The sequence below is a fragment of the Rhipicephalus microplus genome, chromosome X, assembly GCF_043290135.1.
Source record: "Rhipicephalus microplus isolate Deutch F79 chromosome X, USDA_Rmic, whole genome shotgun sequence".
NCBI classification, from domain to species: Eukaryota; Metazoa; Arthropoda; class Arachnida; order Ixodida; family Ixodidae; genus Rhipicephalus; species Rhipicephalus microplus.
The window spans coordinates 488,903,979-488,926,286 of record NC_134710.1 but is presented as its reverse complement, the minus strand read 5'-3'; the positions used below and the strand labels follow the sequence as shown (position 1 = coordinate 488,926,286).

Here is a 22,308-nt window from a genome sequence, read left to right as displayed (position 1 = left end):
CACAATTGTTTCTCCTCGACCCTTTTCATGTATTTATCGCGTCGTCTTTTCTTCGATCACTTGATCAAAATTGTGTAGTGAAATATGACGCCCTTTCATTGCATGCATGCAGATGTGTCATACATGGTCGATCAGTGGTTAGGGCGATCCGATGCTAACTCGAAGGTCGCGGATTCGATACCTGTCGCTGCTTTCACTTTTCGATGCAGACGAAATGGTAGAGCCCCATGGACTCGGCGATGTCCGTACAGGTTGAAAAACATCAGATGGTCTAAATTGCCGGCACCCTCCACCACGACATCTATTATAATCTTGTCATGATTCTGGGACGTAAAATCTGAGATATATTATCATTATTGCATGCTGATGTAGTGCTCCCCGAATATTCGATGATGATACGTCCAGTGAATCGACTAGAATCATATTGGATATCGTGTTCGAATATGCAGCGACGCTTTCATATTAACAAATACCTATGAAATTCATTTTGAAGAATGAATGTCGATGAAGAGGAGCTGAATAAAGAGCGACAAAAGGAGTGGGCGATGTACCCTGCAGTATGAACTCCTCTACTGACCCGTACTTCAACCTGAATACAATTTCGTTTGTTTGCTGGGCCAATCTTTGCCGATATTCGTGAACCACTACACTTGCGTGCAGTAAAGGAGCATTCTACGGCACTACATATATTTCATCAAGCCATCGAAGAATACATGAGGCAAAAAATTCATGAAACAAGTCAAGAACAAACACTCGTCAATTTCGCGAAGAATGTCGTCAACACCATTTCGACAATAAACCATGCACATGCCACCGGACAAGCAGCACGTCAATAGCAGTGTCCCCCATAATATTTTTCAAACAACACTTACGTTGTTGATACAAGTGATTCGCAAATAGCGCTCAGTTAATGAGTTCACTCTCGAAATAACACGTGATTCTGTTCAAAACAGAGGTTGTGCATGCTTGAAGGACGGTGAAAACCATGGTTTTCACATCACACCGAACGTCATTTCTTCATTAGCAATTGCTGTCACACCCTGCTGCAGAGCTGACACAACCATAGCCTTCAACGACTTGTATGACACTGCGAGACAAAACTAAGTGGTCGCGACACCACTTGCGTCTAACGTAGGTGGTGTCATATTGTCCTGTAGCTAACATGTCACTTACATGCTAGGTGTGCAAAGGAAGCTGACAGTGCCAAGCCTGGAATGCTCCTTGCTTGAATGACCAAAAAGATTTCTCTCCAAGAAATGTTACGACGGGAGTATCTCAAAAGCGAGCAAGTTGGCAAGCAGCAATGAAAAAACGAAAGGAACGTGTAATTTGAGAGTGCCACTCGCTACCGCGAGCCGCAGGAGCCGAAATCGTCGCGCTTCATGGCGAATGGAGAAGTGAATCCGAGCGGCAGGACTTGGCCAGTCCGACGACAGATGGCGGCAGCAGCGTTGTTTTTGCCAGTGGCCCCTTTCTGCGCCCGGGGAAGGCCGGCTGGAGGGATGGTTCCCTGCGGCGCCGTCCCCCAACAGCGAAGCTCCTCCCCGTCCGGCCCCCACCGGAACTCTCACGCCAGAGCGGACTGACCGCGCGAGCCAAGCTGTCGCTGTTACCTAGCGCACCGACGATGACGAGCCAGCCTTCGTGCTGAGCCCAGGTTTAACTCGTCGTGCAACCCGAGACTTGCCGGATGCCGGCGGGCTGAGTGGCAGCAAGCCGGCAGCCAGGCATGGTGTCACCGCCGGAGACCATGATGCCTACAGCGGCCCCTAACAAGCCCAAGCTCGGCTTCTCCATCGAGTCGATCGTCGGTAAAGATGCGGTCGACGAGCGGCGAGCTGACGTTGCTGCCACCGCGCACCACCTGCCGGACTCCCTGGCTGCCTCGCCGGACTCGCTGAGGCCTCCCGCCGCACCACCGGGGACGGGCGTAGCCGTGCCTATGGCCACGTTCCCGCCACTGGCGGCTGCGTACGCCGCCATGGTCGCCGAGCACCACCATCACCAGCAGCAACAGCAGCACCACCACCAGCTGTCACGAGGTCCACCACCCTACCTAGGCTCGGCCCTCCAGCACCACCACCCGCCACCGCCCTCCGCGCTGGGACACCTGGTTGGACCCGGGGGCTCCTTCATGGTGTCTCGGGACCCACAGCCGCTTTACCCCTGGTTGCTGGCGGCCAGGCATTCGAGGCTCTTCGCGCACCGATTCGGAGGTGAGTAATCAAAGATCAGGTCGTGACTTTCACAACGTACTAGCTATGCATAACAGCGCTGCTGTACAATACCAGACGCGTCGGGTGCACTGTCCTCAAGCGTCGACGCGTCTGGTATGTATCCAGCAATGACGCAAACTCATTCAGTTACATTTGCTATTACTTCTTCGCGTATTTCACTTGTTCGATAAGGTGGTGATGATCTGCACGTCACCGGTGCTCTCATGTCTTACTGGGACCGTCTACGGCGCACTATTCCTCTCTGCGGAAGTCTTCTGTTGCCTCCTCATTTTCGCTCGCCTTATTTGATAAACATTGCCCGAAACACACTGAAATACAAAGGCACTCGTGCTCTCGGTCCTTTACCGCCATGGTGTAAGTGGAAGTCAGAGGTTCATTGTTTGTATACCCGAGCTTGGGGTATACGAACGCTATATCTATATCAAAATGCTCTCGGGCTGCAGGTGAAGCATTTTCTCTCTCTTTTTTGTTTTGCTCTCTCTTTCTATTTTCTGTTTCAGAGGCTCTCTCCGATGTCCGTGTCTATTCAGCCCCCCACAAAGCTTGCCATAATTTCTACAGGTATACACCTCTTCGTTCAGAGCATTCCAGAATTCCTTCCACCAACGTTTCGTTCCGAGATACATCAAACGGATAGCGAAAATTCGAGTGCCCAATTCACTTGTTTCAGCGGGCGTTCTTGTCTTTCATGTGATTGTTACGCATTATTTCAACGTATACGCATTTATATCGCTGTTCATTGTAGTGCCATCCCCGCCTGTACACGGACGCTCTCATTGTAGTTCACGGTCGTGGCGACAGACGCACTCTCACCTGCGTGCACGCGTTGTTGTACAGGCAGATGTAGGCTGCTCCCGACAAGCCTGCGTCTGCCTGTACGAAAGAGGGCTCATTTGTGCCGCACGTGGTGCACGTTCATTGTTGAGCGAAATCTGTTGAAGCGAGCGGAACATGGCACTCACTGTTCAGGCTCCGCGAAATTTTTTGGGGGATGTAAGAAGCAAGATGAGAAAAAAACAAAAAAATCATGAGTAGATAGAGAAGAACTAAAGTGTATTGGTTTATACAACTACCAACACGTAATGAGCCTGAGGGTCTTCGACCATGTAACAACTGTTAAAAAAAACAAGTTTATACATGCACGACTTTGGAAAGAACTAAACCAGACGTTATATATATTTAAGCACAAAAAAGGCTTTTATGTTCCGCACAATAACTGTATACAAATTGTCTGGGTGTGTCACGGGTTCTCGCGCATCTCTGATTTATTCCGTGAATACAGACGCTTGTGAACAAAGTCATTGGATTATATAACTTTCAAACGATTGTTGTTTGTGGCGTCGGCCGGACTAAGTCGTAAATTCTCAGTGGCCACCGCTGTGGCTACCGCGCAACCTCAACTTATCTCTAGAATCCTAGGTATTCTATTTTAGACATCGAAGACAAAGAAGAAAACGCACATGGCATAACCTATAACGCTAATAATACACACATCTGAACTCATATACGGGCGTGTTAAACAGTGTTATATGATTCCAATCCGTTTACAATTTTTTTTGTGTATTCCTATGTATTATTGCAAACTTCCGTACTTTGTCTCGTGCTCTAGCGTCATTAACAGTATTTTGCTACAAATATATCAAAATAGCGAGCGTCTTTAAGTAGACATTATCATGTGAGATTATCTTAGCCTTATAAGGCAGTTCACTAAGCGGAGGAAGCACAAATCGATGAACGCATGCTTCAATCCTCTTATTAACGCACAACCACTCTGTGTACATCTCATGGCCACATAAGAGAGACTGCAGCAGTTCATTGTGCTCATTTCAGCAAACACAATGTACAGATTCACCATGCACGAAGTATATTCCTGGATAGATAGTGTCCCTTCATAGACATCTCCCTGTCCAAAGTTTTTTGCCTTAGTTTTTTTTTTTCAATTATTTATTGACACGCTGCTGCAAGGTTCGAAGTGCATGGGCTAGTTTTGATACAATACAGGTTTTCAATTCTTGTCATAACACATTTTAGGGCTGAACAATGCTACTGTGTCGCAGTGTTATGATCAATGATTTGCAATATTGTTACACTGTTTTGCAAGTGTGGATGGATGGATAGATTTGTGGGGTTTAACGTCCCAAAATCACAATATGATTATGAGAGACGCCGCAGTGATGGGCTACGGAAATTTCGACCACCTGGGGTTCTTTAACGTGCACCCAAATCTGAGCACATGGGCCTACAACATTTCCGCCTCCATCAGAAATGCAGCCGCCACAACCGGTATTCGCTCCCGCGACCTGCGGGTCAGCAGCCGAGTACACTTAGCCACTAGACCACCGCGGCGGGGCGTGTTTTGCAAGCGTGATGGTTGGGGTTAGTTGGTATGACATGATGATTGTTATAGCGCGAGAACGACGTCCCTTTGTCGTCGTTCTATTTTCGCGCTATAACTATCATCTGTTTGGCAGCCATTTGCATGCGAAGTCATCAGCAGTGTGCCATTCGATATACTACTAGCCCAGTCACGTGTCAAGCTTCTATAATGAAACTAGAAAGCCCGGTCGAGAATTCGCGGCGTTCCTTTTTGTCGTTGTTGTTGTTGCTGTTGTTGCTGTTGTTGTTGTTGTTTCTTACGCGATTTAGAGCAGTGTTTACCAACAGGGGACGCGCGAGCACCGTGGGCTGGTGGCATCGCGCCCCCAGTGCAATCGAATATACGGTATACGCCTTTCACGCCTCGACAAAGGACTATGTTTGCTATGCGACTTGTAGCGCTACGCAGATGCGTCATTGTTAGATTTGTTCGGGAACAGTATTTTGTTATTCCGTTTGTTATTAAGCGACGTGGATTTGTGCGCAATCCTGCGTCAAGTATACACGGCCGTGTCGGTGGCGAATGTGTAGTATAACATCTTGGTCTTCCCAGAACGTGATCGCAGGCCATTGCAGCAGACCCATTGTGCAGTGGAATCAGAAAAAACTCGGGGCAACAAGGGCTATATATTTTCGAAAATTCACGTGATCACGCGCACCGTGGGGATCAATTTGACGCAATGGAATTTGTTGATTGATTTGAGGGGTTTAGCATCTCAAAAGCACCACGTGATTACGAGAGACGCCGTAGCGGAAAATTCCGCAAATTTCGACCAACTTGGGTCTTTAACGTGCACCCAAATCTGAGCACACGGGCCTACAACACTTCCGCCTCTATCGGGAATGCAGCCACTGCGACCAGGATGCCGCAGCCGGTATTCGATACCGCGACCTGCGGGTCAGCATCCAAGTGCCTTAGCCACGGGACCACCGCGGCGTGGTGCAGTGCAGTTGAGTGACAAATGCCGTATTTTTCGCTTTGTACCACATGTTCCAAGAATCGCAGACATCGTTGCGCGGAGGCATTGTGTGCACATCGTGTGATCACCAGGCATGAATGCAGAAAAAGAGTGGCTCGTGGCCTGACGATGCAGCGTCACTCACGTTGCAGCACCGACATCAGTTTCGTCGCGCGAATCGGACGTAACGGAGCAATCATCATCTTAATATCAACCATGTATTGTGGGCGTTTACGAGTAACGCTTCACTGAGTCGCAGGAATGCTTCACATTGTCAGAAATCCAACGCTTTTAACACAACTGGCGTTGCTTCGACATCACTATTGTGTACAGGCGCTTCTTGCAAAGTGGTTTCAAGCAGTGGTGAGGCTTTGCGGCTGACTGCCACGCAGAATGCGTGCGTTCCATTGAGACTCGCGCCGTAAATTTCATGCTTCGCGTTCGTCCGAATTTCTTGCTCGTCGGCAGAGTTGTGTCGCCGGCAACCTTTTGCCGCTGGCACAGGGTTGTGGGTGGCGTGGGCTCGTTCCACGCTATTACGTTCACAATTTCAAATTCGCTGTCACTGCTATACGTACGCTGTGAGTCACTTGTGGCGCGTATACGTACCACAGCTATGCCGTACGCAGCAGCATATTTGCTTAATTCTTGCCCTGACTTGTGAATCATGTTCGCACTACACTCGTGTCCTGCAATGCAAATTTTTGTATATGCCAAGCCAAGTTAAGGAGGTGACCACGACATCGCCCAGATGTAGGTGTTTACATATATAAATAGAAATTGTCAAAGTGCTTTTGGTTTGCTCATAAACACTTCACATTTTTTTATTTTTGTGTAGCTTTTCGCTGGCAGTCGATACCGGAATGTTCCTGGAAAAAGGACATTTCCAGTTCCGCTGAGCAGCTCCTTTTCAATAAGCGTGTTGCTTCTTTCTCACTGAATTGAGCATTAGGGGATTTCGTACTCTTGTGTTTTTTAAAGACGATAGTCTTTCTTGGGGACCTTCGACGAAAAAGTTTTGGTCTGTCTGTCTGTCTGTCTGTCTGTCTGTCTGTCTGTCTGTCTGTCTGTCTGTCTGTCTGTCTGTCTGTCTGTCTGTACATTTGTCTGTTTGTCCACCCTAACGATACCTTGAACGGCACCAAACGACCAACCCCATCCGCTGTGACCACCAATATTGCTCAAGGTTTAGCGTTCATTGTCATGAAATTGTCAAATAAAGAATGCAAATATTGCGCATATCTGAGGCACCATAAAAACATGTCTATGCCTTCTACATCTGCCTTATACTACAAGAAAAGCCACACAGAATCAAGTCTAAGAGCTGTAGCGTTTAACGCGCTGCGCTGACAGTGCAACGCGATGCTCAAGAAGGTGTTTCCAGCGCTTTGGTACCAGGGCATGGTGGTGGCACCTGCTCGTCGCTTTGCATTCTACACCTTATCACCTCCGTGACTGGCGCGTATCTTTTTCCGCAGTCGCGCACGCCTTCGTTTTCAAAGATAAGTGCTAGATAGCTCTCGTGTCTAACGTGCCTAGATGCGCTTGTTCGTCTCCGCAATACGCTCGAGGCACTCTAACGCAGCGCCTTCAGAATACTATTCGCCGATTTTCTTGCGCAGAACATCAAATAAACGTTTTGTTCACTCTCTCCAGACGCAAAACTATCGTCTTTCGACTACATTTACAGTGTAACATGTAGATTTGGGCCAATTTTTTCTCTAATTTTTCTCAAACCGAACATTTGTGTTCGTGAATCATGGTTATCTCATGCACCGTTGAGAGATGCGTGCAACCGATGAACGCTTGAGCATTGTGTGTTCACGCTGAAATAAAGTATCAATTTCGCTCCTGAAGTTCGTGACCAAACCAGAGTGTGACGTGAAACAGCGGGGAAGCCAACCCCTAACCTCGAGGTTCTTGCACAGCTATGTGCCGTCGTGAGGATGAAAGCAATACCACAAACGCGGGAGACTGCGCATGCTCACGACCACTTCTTATACCATCAATGTTGTGTCAGCTGGCGAAGCATAATCTGAAGTTGAGGCGCTTGGTGAACTTGACGTTCAGTGAACAAGTTGCCGAAGCACTGAGCACGGAAAGCTTGACGGGGCGGGTGAATGCAGGTTGTGTAGACGAGGACCGTTTGGCAACAAATTACCAGCAATAAATGATGAGCGCTCCAGTGCGTTTTGTACGGATCTCAAACTCCGTAGTTTAAATGCGCCAGCACCCTGTGCGCTGTCGGACTTTTGCCTGGCATACGATTTGCCACAGCTCGAATGCCGCTTGTGCCAAGTCGGGGCACGTTCAGTTTGCGCGCATTAATTCACTTTCAGTGACGATGGAATTGTGCCCACCTACGAACTATATGGATGCGGCAGCGCATTGGTTTTTGGTTCCGCTATGGCTGGCTGCCCTCATGAGGCTACGTGTGGAGTACGCGTATTTTTTTCTTGTGATGTGGTTGTTTTGGTGAGAATATATATATATATATATATATATATATATATATATATATATATATAGTGTGTGTGTGTGCTGCGTGTGTGTGCGTGCGTGTGTGTGTTTGTGTGCGTGTGTGCGTGCGTGCGTGTGCTTGTGTGTGTGTGTCAGTGTGTGCGTGTGTGTGTGTGTGCGCGTGCGTGTGTGTGTGTGTGTGCGTGCGTGTGTGTGTTTGTGTGCGTGCGTGCGTGTGTGCGTGCGTGTGTGTGTCTGTGTGTGTGCGCGCGTGTGTGTGTGTGTGCGTGCGTGTGTGTGTGTGTGTGTGCGTGTGTGTGTACGCGTATGTGTGTGTGAGTGTGTGTGTGTGTGTGTGTACAAACTACATTATTTGCAGATGAATACACGCTAAGGCTTTTATATTATTGTCCCACTAGAGGGGTTGATCGCCCACGGTGGCGACATGAGAAAGCAGAAAGGCACCTCTGGAGGCTATATAGAAGAGAAGACAATTGGCGCAGCTGCGCACGGCGACAAATTTTCATGACATCGGAGTGAAGGCTTCCGCACATTCGTGGCTCATTTCGCTTTTGTGCTTGCTCACATTAATAATCTGTTTATAATATTATTGTAAACATGAAAGTGTGAATGGCAGAAACATTTCGATAGTGCAGTGCAAATTTCAGTGCAATAAACAAACAGCGTGTTCTGCGGCCACACGCTGACCCTCTGGGTCATGGACGCCTTGTTTACTGGTGAAATTGGGCGTGCTTTGAAAAGCTGGTCCGAGAAATGGAAAGAGAAGGATGGCATTAATGCAAAGTCAACAATAACAATGTTTTTCACCTTCCCGCAACTGTTCGAGTCTCATAAGGCATGAAGCAGTATATATATATATATATATATATATATTGAATTAACTTGCAGATAGCACATGATAAAAGGATCGTATTTACTAACGCTTCGGCCGTGTTTCGGCCGTGGTCTGACGTAGGCTGTGCCACGGCCGAAACGTTAGTAAATACGATCCTTTTCTTATGTGCTATCTGCAAGTTAATCAATATAGAAAATACCCGGACCTGTTGTGCCTTTCCTTCAAGTTCTATATATATATATATATATATATATATATATATATATATATATATATATATATATATATATATATACTGCTTGATGGCAGCCACTTGGCACGCGCCTGCTTTCTGTGACTCATACGCGCCCAATTTTTATGCGAATACGATGCTGAATTTTGATAAGCTGAGATGGCTATACGCCGTTAAAAAAAACGCCTGGCCTGCGCGGAACGCACAGCGCTGTCGCAACGAAAGCTGAAAGAGTCCCCGCCGCGGTGGTCTAGTGGCTAAGGTACTCGGCTGCTGACCCGCGGGGCGCGGGTTCGAATCCCGGCTGCGGCGGCTGCATTTCCGATGGAGGCGGAAATGTTGTAGGCCCGTGTGCTCAGATTTGGGTGCACGTTAAAGAACCCCAGGTGGTCTAAATTTCCGAAGCCCTCCACTACGGCGTCTCTCATAATCATATAGTGGTTTTGGGACGTTAAACCCCACATATCAATCAATGAAGCTGAAAGAGTGGCCTTTAAGTCTTTTTTCAGTACTCTTTTGGTATAGCTGCTGAAATCACACTTGCAGGGTACCCACTACGCCATTAATATTTGTGTAGTAGGCAGGCGTCAACTATGAGATCCTTCGTGATTTTTCGGAGAAACGTAGTAACCGCTGCATTCTTGCATGGACTTTTGTACAATTTTTTGTGCTGTGGCAGACGACAATAAAGAATTACGCCAGAAGATTTTGTAATCCCCACCGTCCCCCACACAGGTATGCGCTACGGTTAACAGATGAACAGTACGAAGCCTTCGTAATGGGTTGGAGCATTCGACGGCCCACACCTTGAGGAATTCGCAATGTGTGACATCTGGCTGTTCTTTTGCTGTTCTAAAACGCTTTATTTCTCATAATAACGCTATTCCTTTCCTGACATCAAACCTGCATGTAAGGCCTGTCTAGAAACGTGTGCCAACCACCGGCATGGCTCAGTGGTAGAATACAGGGCTGGCACGCAGCTGACAAGGACTCGAATTTCCTTGTGTCCTTGCGGTTTTTTATTTACCGAGTTTCGTATTATTTCGTGCAATAGTGGTTACGGACTAGGAGGCGGCGCACGCTACCCTTGTTCTGATCTCATAACTGAAATCGCTGTAAAAAGGGCCGCAAGTACTGATGGCGTAGACGTATGTAGACAGGTTGAATTGGAATTCCGAGGTATACATACAAAGTAAATTGAAATCTATGCATGGTCGCTTCTGGTTCTTTCAGTCCTCTTCCCTCTGGCGTTCTTGTTTTTTTTTGCTTTTGTTTTTCAATTTTAAAGCACCGTATGATCAGTGCGTAAATCCAATGTGCTCTGACGGGCAGATGGATACGTCGTGGTGACACATTATAATTTCCTTTGTCAGGGGGGTGTGCACTTGACAATTCTGACACCTGTCCACATGGAAATAAATTCAAAACACATTCCGGCGTGTTTATGCACTGAACGGTTTCCGCACGCTCTTGGCCCTGCATGAATCAGTGTTGACTCATGTATACCTTCCGTTTGTCACTGGCGCGAAAGCGCGATTTCATCGAGAGATCTCTTATTCTAGCGTAAGGCGTCCGCGCAGAGGAAGGGAAAAAATAGGAAGGGGCATTGCACAGTTGGAGATACAGAATAGCAGTAGAGCCAGAATGGCAGAACTATAGGTCAGCCGTCGCACACACGCAACTTCGCTCCCTCCGTAGTTCAGACGAACTTCTGCTTTTTCTTTCCGTGTAAGTGGGTGACTGAACTATACGATGTCTTAGATGACTCCGCTCTCAGTCGACGCTTCAGAAGCATCCTATCGGCTGTCTTTAGCAGATGTATGCCGTACACATGCGCGCTGTACGAAGTACAAAGCTTCGTCAAGAAAATAAATAAAAAATACTTTCATGCATATGAATCGTGTCACTGGTATTTGTGGTTGCCGCCGTTGCGCAGAGGGGGGCTCGGCTTCACTAAGATTGTCCGGTTTTTCGCTTCGCGCATGTGCAGAAGACTCCTGTTGTAAGCCCCCACTTAGGACTTGAGTTCCATAAACACAGGTGGAGTCGTTTCTCTTTCCCGACAATGGCGGGCCTTGTGGAAGATATGAGACTAATGAAAGCTCTTCTAGGTGCAATTCCGTCTCTCTGTTTGTTCATTGTATATAATTCTCGAAGAACTCTGAATGAAACTCGCCGAGCCTCGCTTTCATGTATATATATATATATATATATATATATATATATATATATATATATATATATATATATATATATATATAAAATGAGCACAATGTTACGAGGCAGGTGTAAATTATGCCGTACACGCCTTTCATTTCCCGATTATTATGTCTGCGTCTCGCGTTTCTGTTTGTCGTCCATTCATTCGTAATACCTAACTTGATAATTGTGAAGCTATCGAAATGGTCGCGAGTGCGCTATGAGCGTACCATGTAGTCATGTTTTACATGACATGCATATACCGATTATTATGTTGGACGTGTCATTTTTCTTTGTAGTCCGCTCACATCACGTAATATCAAATTCGGTATATGTGAAGCTAGCGAAATGGCCTCCTGTCATGTAGTCATGTTCGCACATGACACGCCTGCAATGATTATCATGTTTCAACCACTCATATACCTTCGTCATTCATTCCCGTCTCGTAATACCAAATTCGATATATATGAAGCTAGCAATACGACCGTGAGTGCATCATGAGCGTGGGATGTAGTCATGTTATATGACACGCATGTCGTGATTATGTTTGCACCAGTATACCTTCGTCATTTATGCAGGTCATGTCATACCAGATCTGGTATAGGTAAAGCTATATACCGACATGACCGCGAGCACATCATCAGCGTGGCATGTAGTCACGTTCTGACATATCACGCATGTCATGGTTTCATGTTTGCACCATTCATATACCTTCGTCATTCATTTACGTCACGTAATACCGAATTCGGTATATATGAAACTAGCGAAGTGGCCGCACCATGAGCGTGGCGTCTAGTCATGACTTACATGTCATGCATGTGACGATTTCCTCGTGAGGGCCTGTCACTTTTGGCCCCACCGCGGTGGTCTAGTGGCTAAGGTACTCGGCTGCTGACTGGTCGTGGGATTGAAGTCCGGCTGTGGCGGCTGCATTTCCGATAGAGGCGGAAACGTTGTAGGCCCGTGTGCTCACATTTGCGTGCCCGTTAAAGAACACCAGGTGGTCAAAATTTCCGGAGCCCTTCACTACGGCGTCTGTCATAATCATATAGTGGTTTCGGGACGTTAAACTCATATATCATCATCTGTCACTTTTGTTCGCCATGCAGCCATCTCATACCACACCAGCTTTGCCAAATGTCATGTGAACGAAACCACTACCGGAGCTGCAAGGTTATGACATGTAAATCATGAAATTCATGACACACATTTCGTGATTTCAATGTTGTGACTAGTCACTTATGCTCGTCATACAGTCATGTTACGCCATATGAAATTTGGTGCAGATCGCATTATCCAAACGGCCATGAGAGCTAATGTCGAAGGTGGATAGATAGATAGATAGATAGATAGATAGATAGATAGATAGATAGATAGATAGATAGATAGATAGATAGTTAGTTAGTTAGTTAGTTAGTTAGTTAGTTAGTTAGTTAGTTAGTTAGTTAGTTAGTTAGTTAGTTAGTTAGTTAGTTAGTTAGTTAGTTAGATAGTTAGTTAGTTAGTTAGTTAGTTAGTTAGATAGATAGATAGATAGATAGATAGATAGATAGATAGATAGATAGATAGATAGATAGATAGATAGATAGATAGATAGATAGATAGATAGATAGATAGATAGATAGATAGATAGATAGATAGATAGATAGATAGATAGATAGATACGCTCGAAGTCGCCGAAGTTTCTTAAGAAACGGTTCACATTTAAAACTGTGTATTTGTTAGTTTTTCAATAGGAAACCGATTTTGATAAAGGCTTTACGAAGATCCGTTTCCTATCGAGACGTCGTCCAATGAGCATTTTTTAGGCGCAAATTTGTTTTCGCACACACACTCATCACATATATATATATATATATATATATATATATATATATATATATATATATATATATATATATATATATATATCTTATTGTCTTCACCTGCATATCCATCCAAACCATTGTCGTCATCATCATTGTTAGTAGTCAGACGTGCTGCGCCCCGATTGTTCTCGTGCGACTGGATCGAAATCTGCTACTGCCGTACCGAAGTTGTCTCATATATATAGAAAAGATCAACATGATAAAACGGGTGATAATGTACAGCGAATACATTTAACAACATTGCGTTGAAACAACTCGATGAACTAACAAGAAACATAGGTAAACAACCAGCAACAATGCGCTCAAAAGAACGAACTTTGGGCTGAAATAGAGGTTGTCATATTTACGCAAACCTTGCAACGCGGTTTGCCACAAGGGTGGCAACCTGAATATGCAGGAGGAGTTAGTACAGATGAAGTCAGCATATTGTGCAAGTTTCTCGACCGGCGATACTCTATCCGTGGCGATTCCGAAGATATGTTTTTTAGACGGTCGCTCTGCATGAGAATGTTGTGGTGCCTTTGTATGATGTGGTTAATGTTTGGTGTTGATGCGGAATGCGTTAATATTGGGTTTGTAGATGGTCGCGTGAGCAGGTTTGTTGGAGTGAAGGAGCTCATTCCTTTCTATTGCATTAGTAAGATAATGGCATCTTCTCAGGTGGGTAATTTTGTCTTATTAGCGCATCACTGAGTTATCACTATTATCTTGGAAATTGGGCGGAGCACAAACTTTTAAAACGGAGCGCCTGCCTGTACGGTATGCTTGTCTTGTTGTGTCTTACGTGCACGCTACTTTCAAAGTGAAGATAGCGGTGTGTATCAGTCGGCTTTCTGTGAAGCTTTGTCTTTAGTCTATCACCTTATATGCATACCATGACGTCCAGAAAGTTTATGTTTGATGCTGAGTAGACGGGCGAGAAGGAGATTGATGAATGAAAATTATTAAAGCTTGCCACAAAAGACAAAAGTTCAGTTTCTCCGTGATGCCATATCAAAAAGACATCTTCAATAAAGCACTCATGGTAAAACGGTTTTCGGGCGCACGTGGCAAGAAACCTGTCCTCCAATGTGCCCGTGAATATGTTGGCGTAATTCGGTACTATCTTGGGGCCCATCGAAGGGCCACTACTCTGTACATAGTGGCTTTGATTAAATTCGAACTTATTTAGTTGCGGAATTAGTTTTAAAATGGAAACCAGAGTTGAGCTGTCAACTCTGGCCTTGTCTATAGTGGCGATTCGTCATATGCACGTATTATGGACTGAATGCTGTCTTCATGCGGGATATCTATGTATAGAGAAGCTATACGTCTAGAGTGACTAGTAGCGCTTTGTCGGGGGCGTCAAGATCAGCAACGTCTCTCAAGAAATCGTCAGCGTCTCAGAGATACGAGGAAAAGAAGGCGAGAATTTCTTTAATAAGAGCGTCAACGTAGCCGGAAAGAGGTTCAGTAACCGTACCAATACGCCAAAATTATTGGGTGACCGGAGTTATTTGGTTTGTGCACCATTGGTATTAAATAAAACCATCCTGCTAGAGGACTAAGTGGTATCAGTGATACCATCGTCTTTTTACTGATGCATTCATTTTGGAAAAGTTCTCCAAGGGTCTCGGCAGTAATGCGTCTAAAGTCCTCATTCGGGTTGTGACCGAGCTGCCTATAGTATGCAGTTTCGCCCAACTGTCTCAATGCTTCAGTGATATAGTGGGAGGGATTCACTACCACTACGGCACCGCCTTTGTCAGAGGGCTTAATAACAATGTCTGAACGTTCCTGCAGTGTCTTAACGGATTTTCTTTCAGAAGAGGTCAAGTTGTGGTTGAAAGAATTTTTTATATGCTTTAAGAATATTGTGTTGGACAGCTGAATTGTACATTGATTGATATGTGGGGTTTAACGTCCCAAAACCACTATATGATTATGAGAGACGCCGTAGTGGAGGGCTCCGGAAATTTAGACCACCTGGGGTTCTTTAACGTGCACCCAAATTTGAGCACACAGGCCTACAACATTTCCGCCTCCATCGGAAATGCAGCCGCCGCAGCCGGGATTTGAACCCGCGCCCTGCGGGTCAGCAGCCGAGTACCTTAGCCACTAGACCACCGCGGCGGGGCAGCTGAATTGTACATATCAAGGCACTTGTCACGTTGTACCGGTGGTGTCCAGTGTTGGGTAGATGTTTACTGGCAAGTTTTTAATAAAATAAAGACAACTATAAATATACATATATTTTTGACGTGTTAGAAAACTAAGGAAAACATGAAACATAACGCATAAAACGCCATAAATTCTCACAATGCTAAGTGTTGTAAATTATAACCCCTCTATTGTATGAGGTAAGTAGTGTCGGTAGAATATTGCACAGCACTTGATAAACGTAGTTTGTTCCAAAGTTGGAAAACTTCTGTACTTCTGGTGCACGAGAGCCATACCGGTATGAATTGAGAGACAGATTGGCAAATTCTACCACTAAGGCATTGTCATGCCAATAGCACTGAAAATGATATTCGCGTTAAATTTCTAAAGTTGTCGTCATTCATATTGCATGTATCACCCGCGTCGTTAGTATGTCTATCAGTCGCCAACTGTATACTGCATGAAGGTTTTCTTTTAGTGCAATTGAGATCAATTGAAGTGGAGAGGCGCAGTGGTGTGTGATCATAGACGAAGAGATCATGAATGGCGGCAACGCGCACAGTCGCTGGCCATTCACACAACGGTGAAGCAGAACGACCGCGGCACGCGGCAGCCACGAGAACCATGAAGCTGTCGCGGCCGCACTCCTCCTTCGTGTGCACCCTAAGTCCCCCGCTCTGTTGCACACCAAGGTGTCGCGATACGCCGTGCTGCTCTTGCTTTCGTGTTTTACAGGCGAGCCGTCGATAAACCAGCAGAGCCTGCAAAATCTGTGGCACGCACGTTCTTGTCAGGGGCAACAGGTCAATCAGGGGGGAAGGGCGGCCGAATTTTTTTATTATCGCTATTTATATCACTAAGCGGTGTGCACCGCTGTGCAGTTGTGGTTCGGTGATTAAGCCCTCCGTACGACTTCTAGTTGCATTCCATTATTTGGGGCGTGATTACGAAACGGTGCAACGAAAACACACGGACCAAGAATTCTTCGTCAGTGTTTCGGTATTTCAGTTGCGCAAGCGTGACCAGCTTCCATTTCACCCTTCTATCGGTGCTACTGATGGTGGTCACATTTTGCTGCGGGATTTTTCGTACCATTTGATTGTCCCACACAATGGCTTAATAAAAGTGCACGCATATATACACGCACGGGCGCCGAGGAAAAAGACAAGAGATGTATGATCGTCATGGTGGGACGTGGAACTATTGGACGCGTTGGTAATGCAGGCCGAATTGAGAAGAGCGCGAATAAGCGTGAGAAGAAAAATAAAGCTGCGGGAGAAGCTCACGCGTATTTTGGCAGAAAGATCCTGAAGTTGTTTCTGACGCCATCATAATCAAACTGCGTCACCATAACAGATAGCATGACTGATATTTTCATGTTTCAGCGCGCGCAATGCGATCCCATGAGCAAAACTGTGTCAGTATTCGCGTGACGTAAATGAATGACACTGCACGGCGCAGTATGGGCAGTGACGAGCCCTTCTGATTTTTCCAGTGCCCTATACTTGCGCTTGATAAAATCGAGTAGTGGATTAATAGCCACAAAGAAGAGCACCGATGAATGGAATAGGAGTGATAATGAAAAGACAAAGGAATTTCGTCAAGTGAAAAGGCCACTGAGCCTCAAAAATGAATTTTCAGGTCACCTCCAGAAAGGTCTGATCGTGGTTTTGTTCCAGCAATGGTGCTTGACTGTTCTGCGTTTCGCAACTGTAGTCGGAACTCTCATGCATTCATCTAGGACCTAATGGGTATTGCGATGCCTTCGATACTGGAGGCACTTCACCTGATTGTCGGTCCACTTTTGACCAAGCTACGCTGTCACGTGATCAATGTCATCGTATCACTCACAAGGACGTAAAAATGACGCCTCAAAATTTTGTAGATCTGTGACACCATCACGTGATTTTTCGCATCACTCCTCCCCGACGTCCGCTGACACCGGCGACAGTCACGAGTCATCTGAGGACTTGGCCTCAATGAGCACGCATATTGACAAAAACCTATTATACTCTGAAAAATGTCGACATATTCACTAACGAAACGTTCAAAACGTTAACCGCTTAGCAATAACCAAAACTAACAATCTCTTCGGAAGTGAATGTAGTAAAATAATTCTAGACGCCATGTTTTCCGCGCAAACGAGATGAAAAAGAAAGGATATTGATTTATATGTGGGGTTTAACATCCCAAAACCACCACATAACTATGAGAGACGCCATAGTAGAGGGCTCCGGAAATTCCGACAACCTGGAGTTCTTTAACGTGTGCACCCAAATGTGAGCCAACGCGTCTACAGCATTTTCACCTCCATCGAAAACGCAGCTGCCGTAGCCGGTAAAAGATAAAGGAAAAAAACTGGCTCAGAGGAGGACAAGAGAGAGCACAGGGAAAACACTAAACATGATGTAAGGTCTGGCATCGCAGGGCATGGGAGCGAGTCTCCTCGGTCTCAAAAGGGCGCGCTTCCCAAAAAGCCTATTCGCGGGAGACGATAATCTCGGCGTAAGCGCGCCCCTTTTGGCAAGAATACCGCGGTCAATCGCCGCTTTTAACAACCAGCTAAATGGTCCCCGAAATGCGGATTGCCGGCGGGGGACGGGAGGACAGTGCATAGCCACCCATCCGTCAGGAGTAGAGTCCGCGGGACGGCTGTCATGCTGGACAGCGTAGTAATCTCGAGGTAATGCAGGAGGTCCGCAGCCGAACGGCGCCACCATTGTGTGCGTTCGCACAGTTCGCGGAACGTTGGGGGCAGGCCGGTCCTTTCGTCTCTCTCCGACCGAGCAAACCAGTGCGGGAAGAAGAGAGCTAGAGGAAGGGACGGCAACAAGTGTGTTGTCTGTCCAATAAACGGACTAAATTGCTTTGGTTGGCCGTGAGGAGAATCGGGAGGGGCAACCGAGGTATTAAAACCTGGCTTCCGAGTCCTCGCGAGAGAGTCTGGTCGCAACAAAGAGTGCTCTGCGCTATCGGCTCTGCCAAGGCAACATGCGACGGTTCCGACGGTCAAGTCTTGTAAATATATACATAAGTTTCTGTATATAAAGTCGAGTTGTTGTAACGTTTGAAATGTGCTGGCCTCCATCCCTGAACAAGCAGCAGCAGCTACGACAGAACAGGACGGACACCGAGAAGCAACCCACCTTCCACTCACTTCTGACGCAACAGCCGCTACGCAGCTGGGAGAGCTCTGCTCAAGGGAACCGAGGGAGTAGGTAGAAGGTTGAGTTTTACTGGCGCAGTCAGCAGGATCGAGACGACGACGACAAGGAGTGCTCTCCGCAACAAGGAGATCGTCGTGTTGCGGAGAACACGCAAGACCAAAAGCCATGGCATCGGCTGTTCCAACGAAGAGCCAAGCCACCGAGCTGAGGAGGCGGCAGTGTGGCAGCCATCGACCCGAGGAAGCCAGGGGTTTAGCTACGGTCATCCCAGTTCATCAGCCCGGTGACAACCCCGGCGACATCGAGCAACCAGCGAGCAGAAACTTCAAAAGTGGTGAGACCTCTGGTGTTCTTACATCTCAGGGGTGCCGCTGCCTTTATTTTTTTAGTTTTAAGGCGTCCTATGGACACGAGGTTTGCCCACCTAAACCCGGACAGGCGAGCGCAGGCCATGAGTCGTGAGTCGGGGGACGAGAGCGACGTGGGAAACCCGGGAGAGGTTAGTGCGAGGGAGAGCCAGAAGAATGATCGTTTCGGAAATCTCACGCCGGAGCGTAGACTGCAGGAATGGCGGTTGGAGATGGAGAGGCTGTCGCAGATGATGGGCGGAAGCTTTCGGTGGAGTTGACCCGAGTTTGGCAGGCGGGATCCGTGTAGCGAACTGAGACGCTACTCAAAAGTCCTCAAAGGGGTGTTACCCAAATTTCCAGCCGAGGCTGAAGCACCGGTGTGGTTTGAGTCCATGGAAAGTGCCCTAGAAGCGTACGTGGTACCGGGGGAGTTTTGGGGACGTTTAGTTTTCCCGTTGGTAGCGGAGAGCGTCCCGTTTTTGTCCACGCGGCTAAGCCCAACAGAGCACAAAGATTATCAGGTAATCAAGCAAACGGTGCTTGAAGAGCCCAGACTTTCAGCCGGGGAATATCTAAAAAGATTTTTGGGGTCAGGCAAGCGTGCGAACGAGGGGTGGAGACCTTTTTTGACACGTTTAGAGAGCTACTTTCACTTTTACCTTGAGGCAAGAGGGGTGTCGACGTTCGAGGGCCTGGTCAAGCTTTTGGTGGCCGACCAATTAAAGAAAAATTTCTCGGAGGAGGCCTTGCGGTATGTGACACTGCAAGAAGGTAGAGCGTGGATGAGCGCCCCAGAGCTATCCGTGTTGCTGCGAACGTTTGAAGAAGCACAGGGGACGAACAGCACCGCGAGGCAGGCGAAGCAAAGCGTGGCGGAGTCGAAAAGCGCGAGCAGGGCTAGATCCGACGAAGCGACAATAAAGGGCCGCGGGGCTGGGAAAAACCGTATCGTGGAAGGGAAACCAAAGCCCAGGGCCTGCTACAGTTGCGGCAGTACAGGGCACCAGATATGGAATTGCCCGCAGCGTCAGAAACAGCCGACGGAAGTGCTTCCGAACAATAAAGAAGACAGCTTGGCGGCACGTGCTTCGATTGAAGGTCCCCCAGCCGCACACAGTGATTCAGTCCCAGTATCGCTCGACTGCAAAGACAAACATATAGGAACAGTGTTGAACTCAGGTGCGGAAATTACAGTAGTCCGTGAGAGCGTGGTCCCGCCAGAGTTGGTGCAACCGGATGGGATGGTCAACCTGACTTCGGCGCTCGGGGAGAAAGTACAGGACAAGCTCGCAGTTATTCCACTGACTATGTCGCGCGAGCGTGGAGTTTTTTCCGACGTTAGGGAACCAGTCCCAGTGTTGTGCGCGTTAACGGACCGTCTAACGGCACGAACAGATTGCCTACTTTCCGAAGAAGCATGGAAACTACTACACGAGGAGAGCACCCTCGAAGGGGTGGTGAAGGGTACCTCAGAAGTGGGCGGCGCTCGGCCAGAGTTCGAAAGCAAGCCTCAGCACGCCGAGGCCGTATGGCGTCAGGACGAGGTGGACACTCGTGTAAAATTGGTAGAGTGACACGCGACCGAGGAGGTGTTGATCAGCGAGGTAGCTGTAGCGAGCCGTGCTGAAGGGGATCAGCGAATGACAGCGTGTTGCCTAACGAAGCCCCGAGCATCGGCATGAAGGAGAGGTCCGCGTCAGACGAATTTCGCGAGAAACAACGGAGAGACCCATCTTTACAGGAAGCGTGAAGAGGAGCGGCGACAGGAAAAGGCAGTATGCTAGTAATCGACGGGTTACTTTATCATAAGGATAAGGTGTTGGGGCAATCGGTAACGCAGCTGGTACTGCCGGAATGCCGCAGAGGGGAACTTTTGCAACTGGCGCAATCAAGCTGGGCCGGGCATTTTGGTTGCCGTAAAACATGCTTGAGGATCAAGTACAGTTTTTATTGGCCAGGCGTAGGAGACGACGTACGACGGCACTGCAACAGTTGTCATGGTTGCCAGGCGAGGGCAGACTGGCGTTGCGGGGACAGCGTCCCGATCGAACCCCTTACGAGACCAAGATATCGGTTTCAGCAGGTTAACGTGGACGTTATTGGGCCGCTGGAGCCAGTATCAGGCCGGGGCCATAAGTACTGATTATGCGTCATTGACTTATGCACGCGCTGGCCCGAGGTGGTGTGTTTGTGTTCATTAAGCGCTAGGGCAACCTGCGATGCACTACTGGCAGTATTTAGCAGAACAGGCATACCCGAGGTTATAGCATCCGATTGCGGCACTAACTTTACAGCGGCACTGTCAAGAGAGTTTTTGTCGAAACTTGGTTGCTCTCCTCGATTTTCCACGCCGGGGCACCCTGAGAGCATTGGGGCGACCGGAGTAGCGCCTTTTGAGATGCTGTATGGGAGGTAACCAACGGGTCCGTTGAGTATACTTAAGAGGGCTTGGACGGGGCAAACTGCAGTGCCGGGAGAGTGGGGGGCGTCGCCAGTGGCATACATGAAAGAATTACGAGGGCGGCTCAGGCACGCGGCGCAGGTTGCGGAAATGGTCAGCTCAAAATCGCAAAACACCTACGCTGCGCAATTCAACAAAAGAGCGAAGGCAAAAGAGTTTAACGTCGGTGATTTGGTACTGGTGTTTGATGATCAACGACCAGGGGAAATGTTTCCGAAATGGGAAGGGCCAGGCAGTGTCACCGAGAGATACCGCGAGCATTCATACTTCGTGCAGATGCCAGCAGGTAACCGGAAACTGGTGCACGCGAATAAGCTGCGCCCATATCAGTCCAGGGTTATGTCGGTAGGAGTAATGTTCGAGGAGGACGGTGGTTTCGGTGAAGTAGAGTGCGCCCCACAGCCGGGGGCAATGCGTAGTGAAGAAGTTTTTCAGTCGCGCGATATGGTAGCCCATTTAGTAGAACGGGAACGCGGGGTGATCTGCGAAGTGTTCAAGAGGCATGTGGAGCAGTTTGGCGGGGGGGCCGACGGTACGGGCAGTAAGACCACACGAGATAAAGTTGCAAGACGGGTTTGTCCGCAGAAGCCCGCATCCATACAGGGTACCCAAAAGCTTACAGGCCGAGGTGGGGAGACAGGTAGACGAGCTGCTCGAATTGGGGTTGATCTATCCGTGCGAGAGCCCGTATGCCCATCCGCTGGTATGCGTTCCGAAGAAAGACGGCAGCATGCGAATCTGTGTCGATTTTCGGGCATTAAACGCGGGGACGGTGGCGGACGCATACCCAATGGCCCTTCAGCAAGAACTCATAATGAGCGTAGGAAAAGCGAAGTACATAACGCTGCTTGACCTGCGAAGAGGTTATTGGCAGGTACCACTCGAGTCTTCTTCGCGCCTGCTGACAGCGTTTGCGTGTCATCGCGGACAGTTTGCCTGGACGGTAATGCCCTTCGGGCTTAAAAACGCTGCTCAGACATTCCAGAGGGCAATGAACGAACTGC

At 47.7% G+C, this 22,308-nt stretch overlaps 1 protein-coding gene across 3 annotated transcripts in view; it reads left to right on the top strand.

Moving 5' to 3' along the window:
• The first annotated feature begins 1,590 nt into the window (after positions 1-1,590).
• The window catches only part of LOC119160778 (uncharacterized), a 255,029-nt gene continuing 234,311 nt past the window's right edge, over positions 1,591-22,308 (top strand). For all 3 annotated transcript variants that reach the window (XR_012887760.1, XM_075880922.1, XM_037413012.2), the window contains exon 1: positions 1,591-2,216. Coding sequence is in view for 2 of the 3 variants with exons in the window: in XM_075880922.1 (XP_075737037.1) it covers positions 1,730-2,216 (487 nt within the window). In the remaining variant the exon portion in view is untranslated. The remainder of the gene's footprint in view (positions 2,217-22,308) is intronic.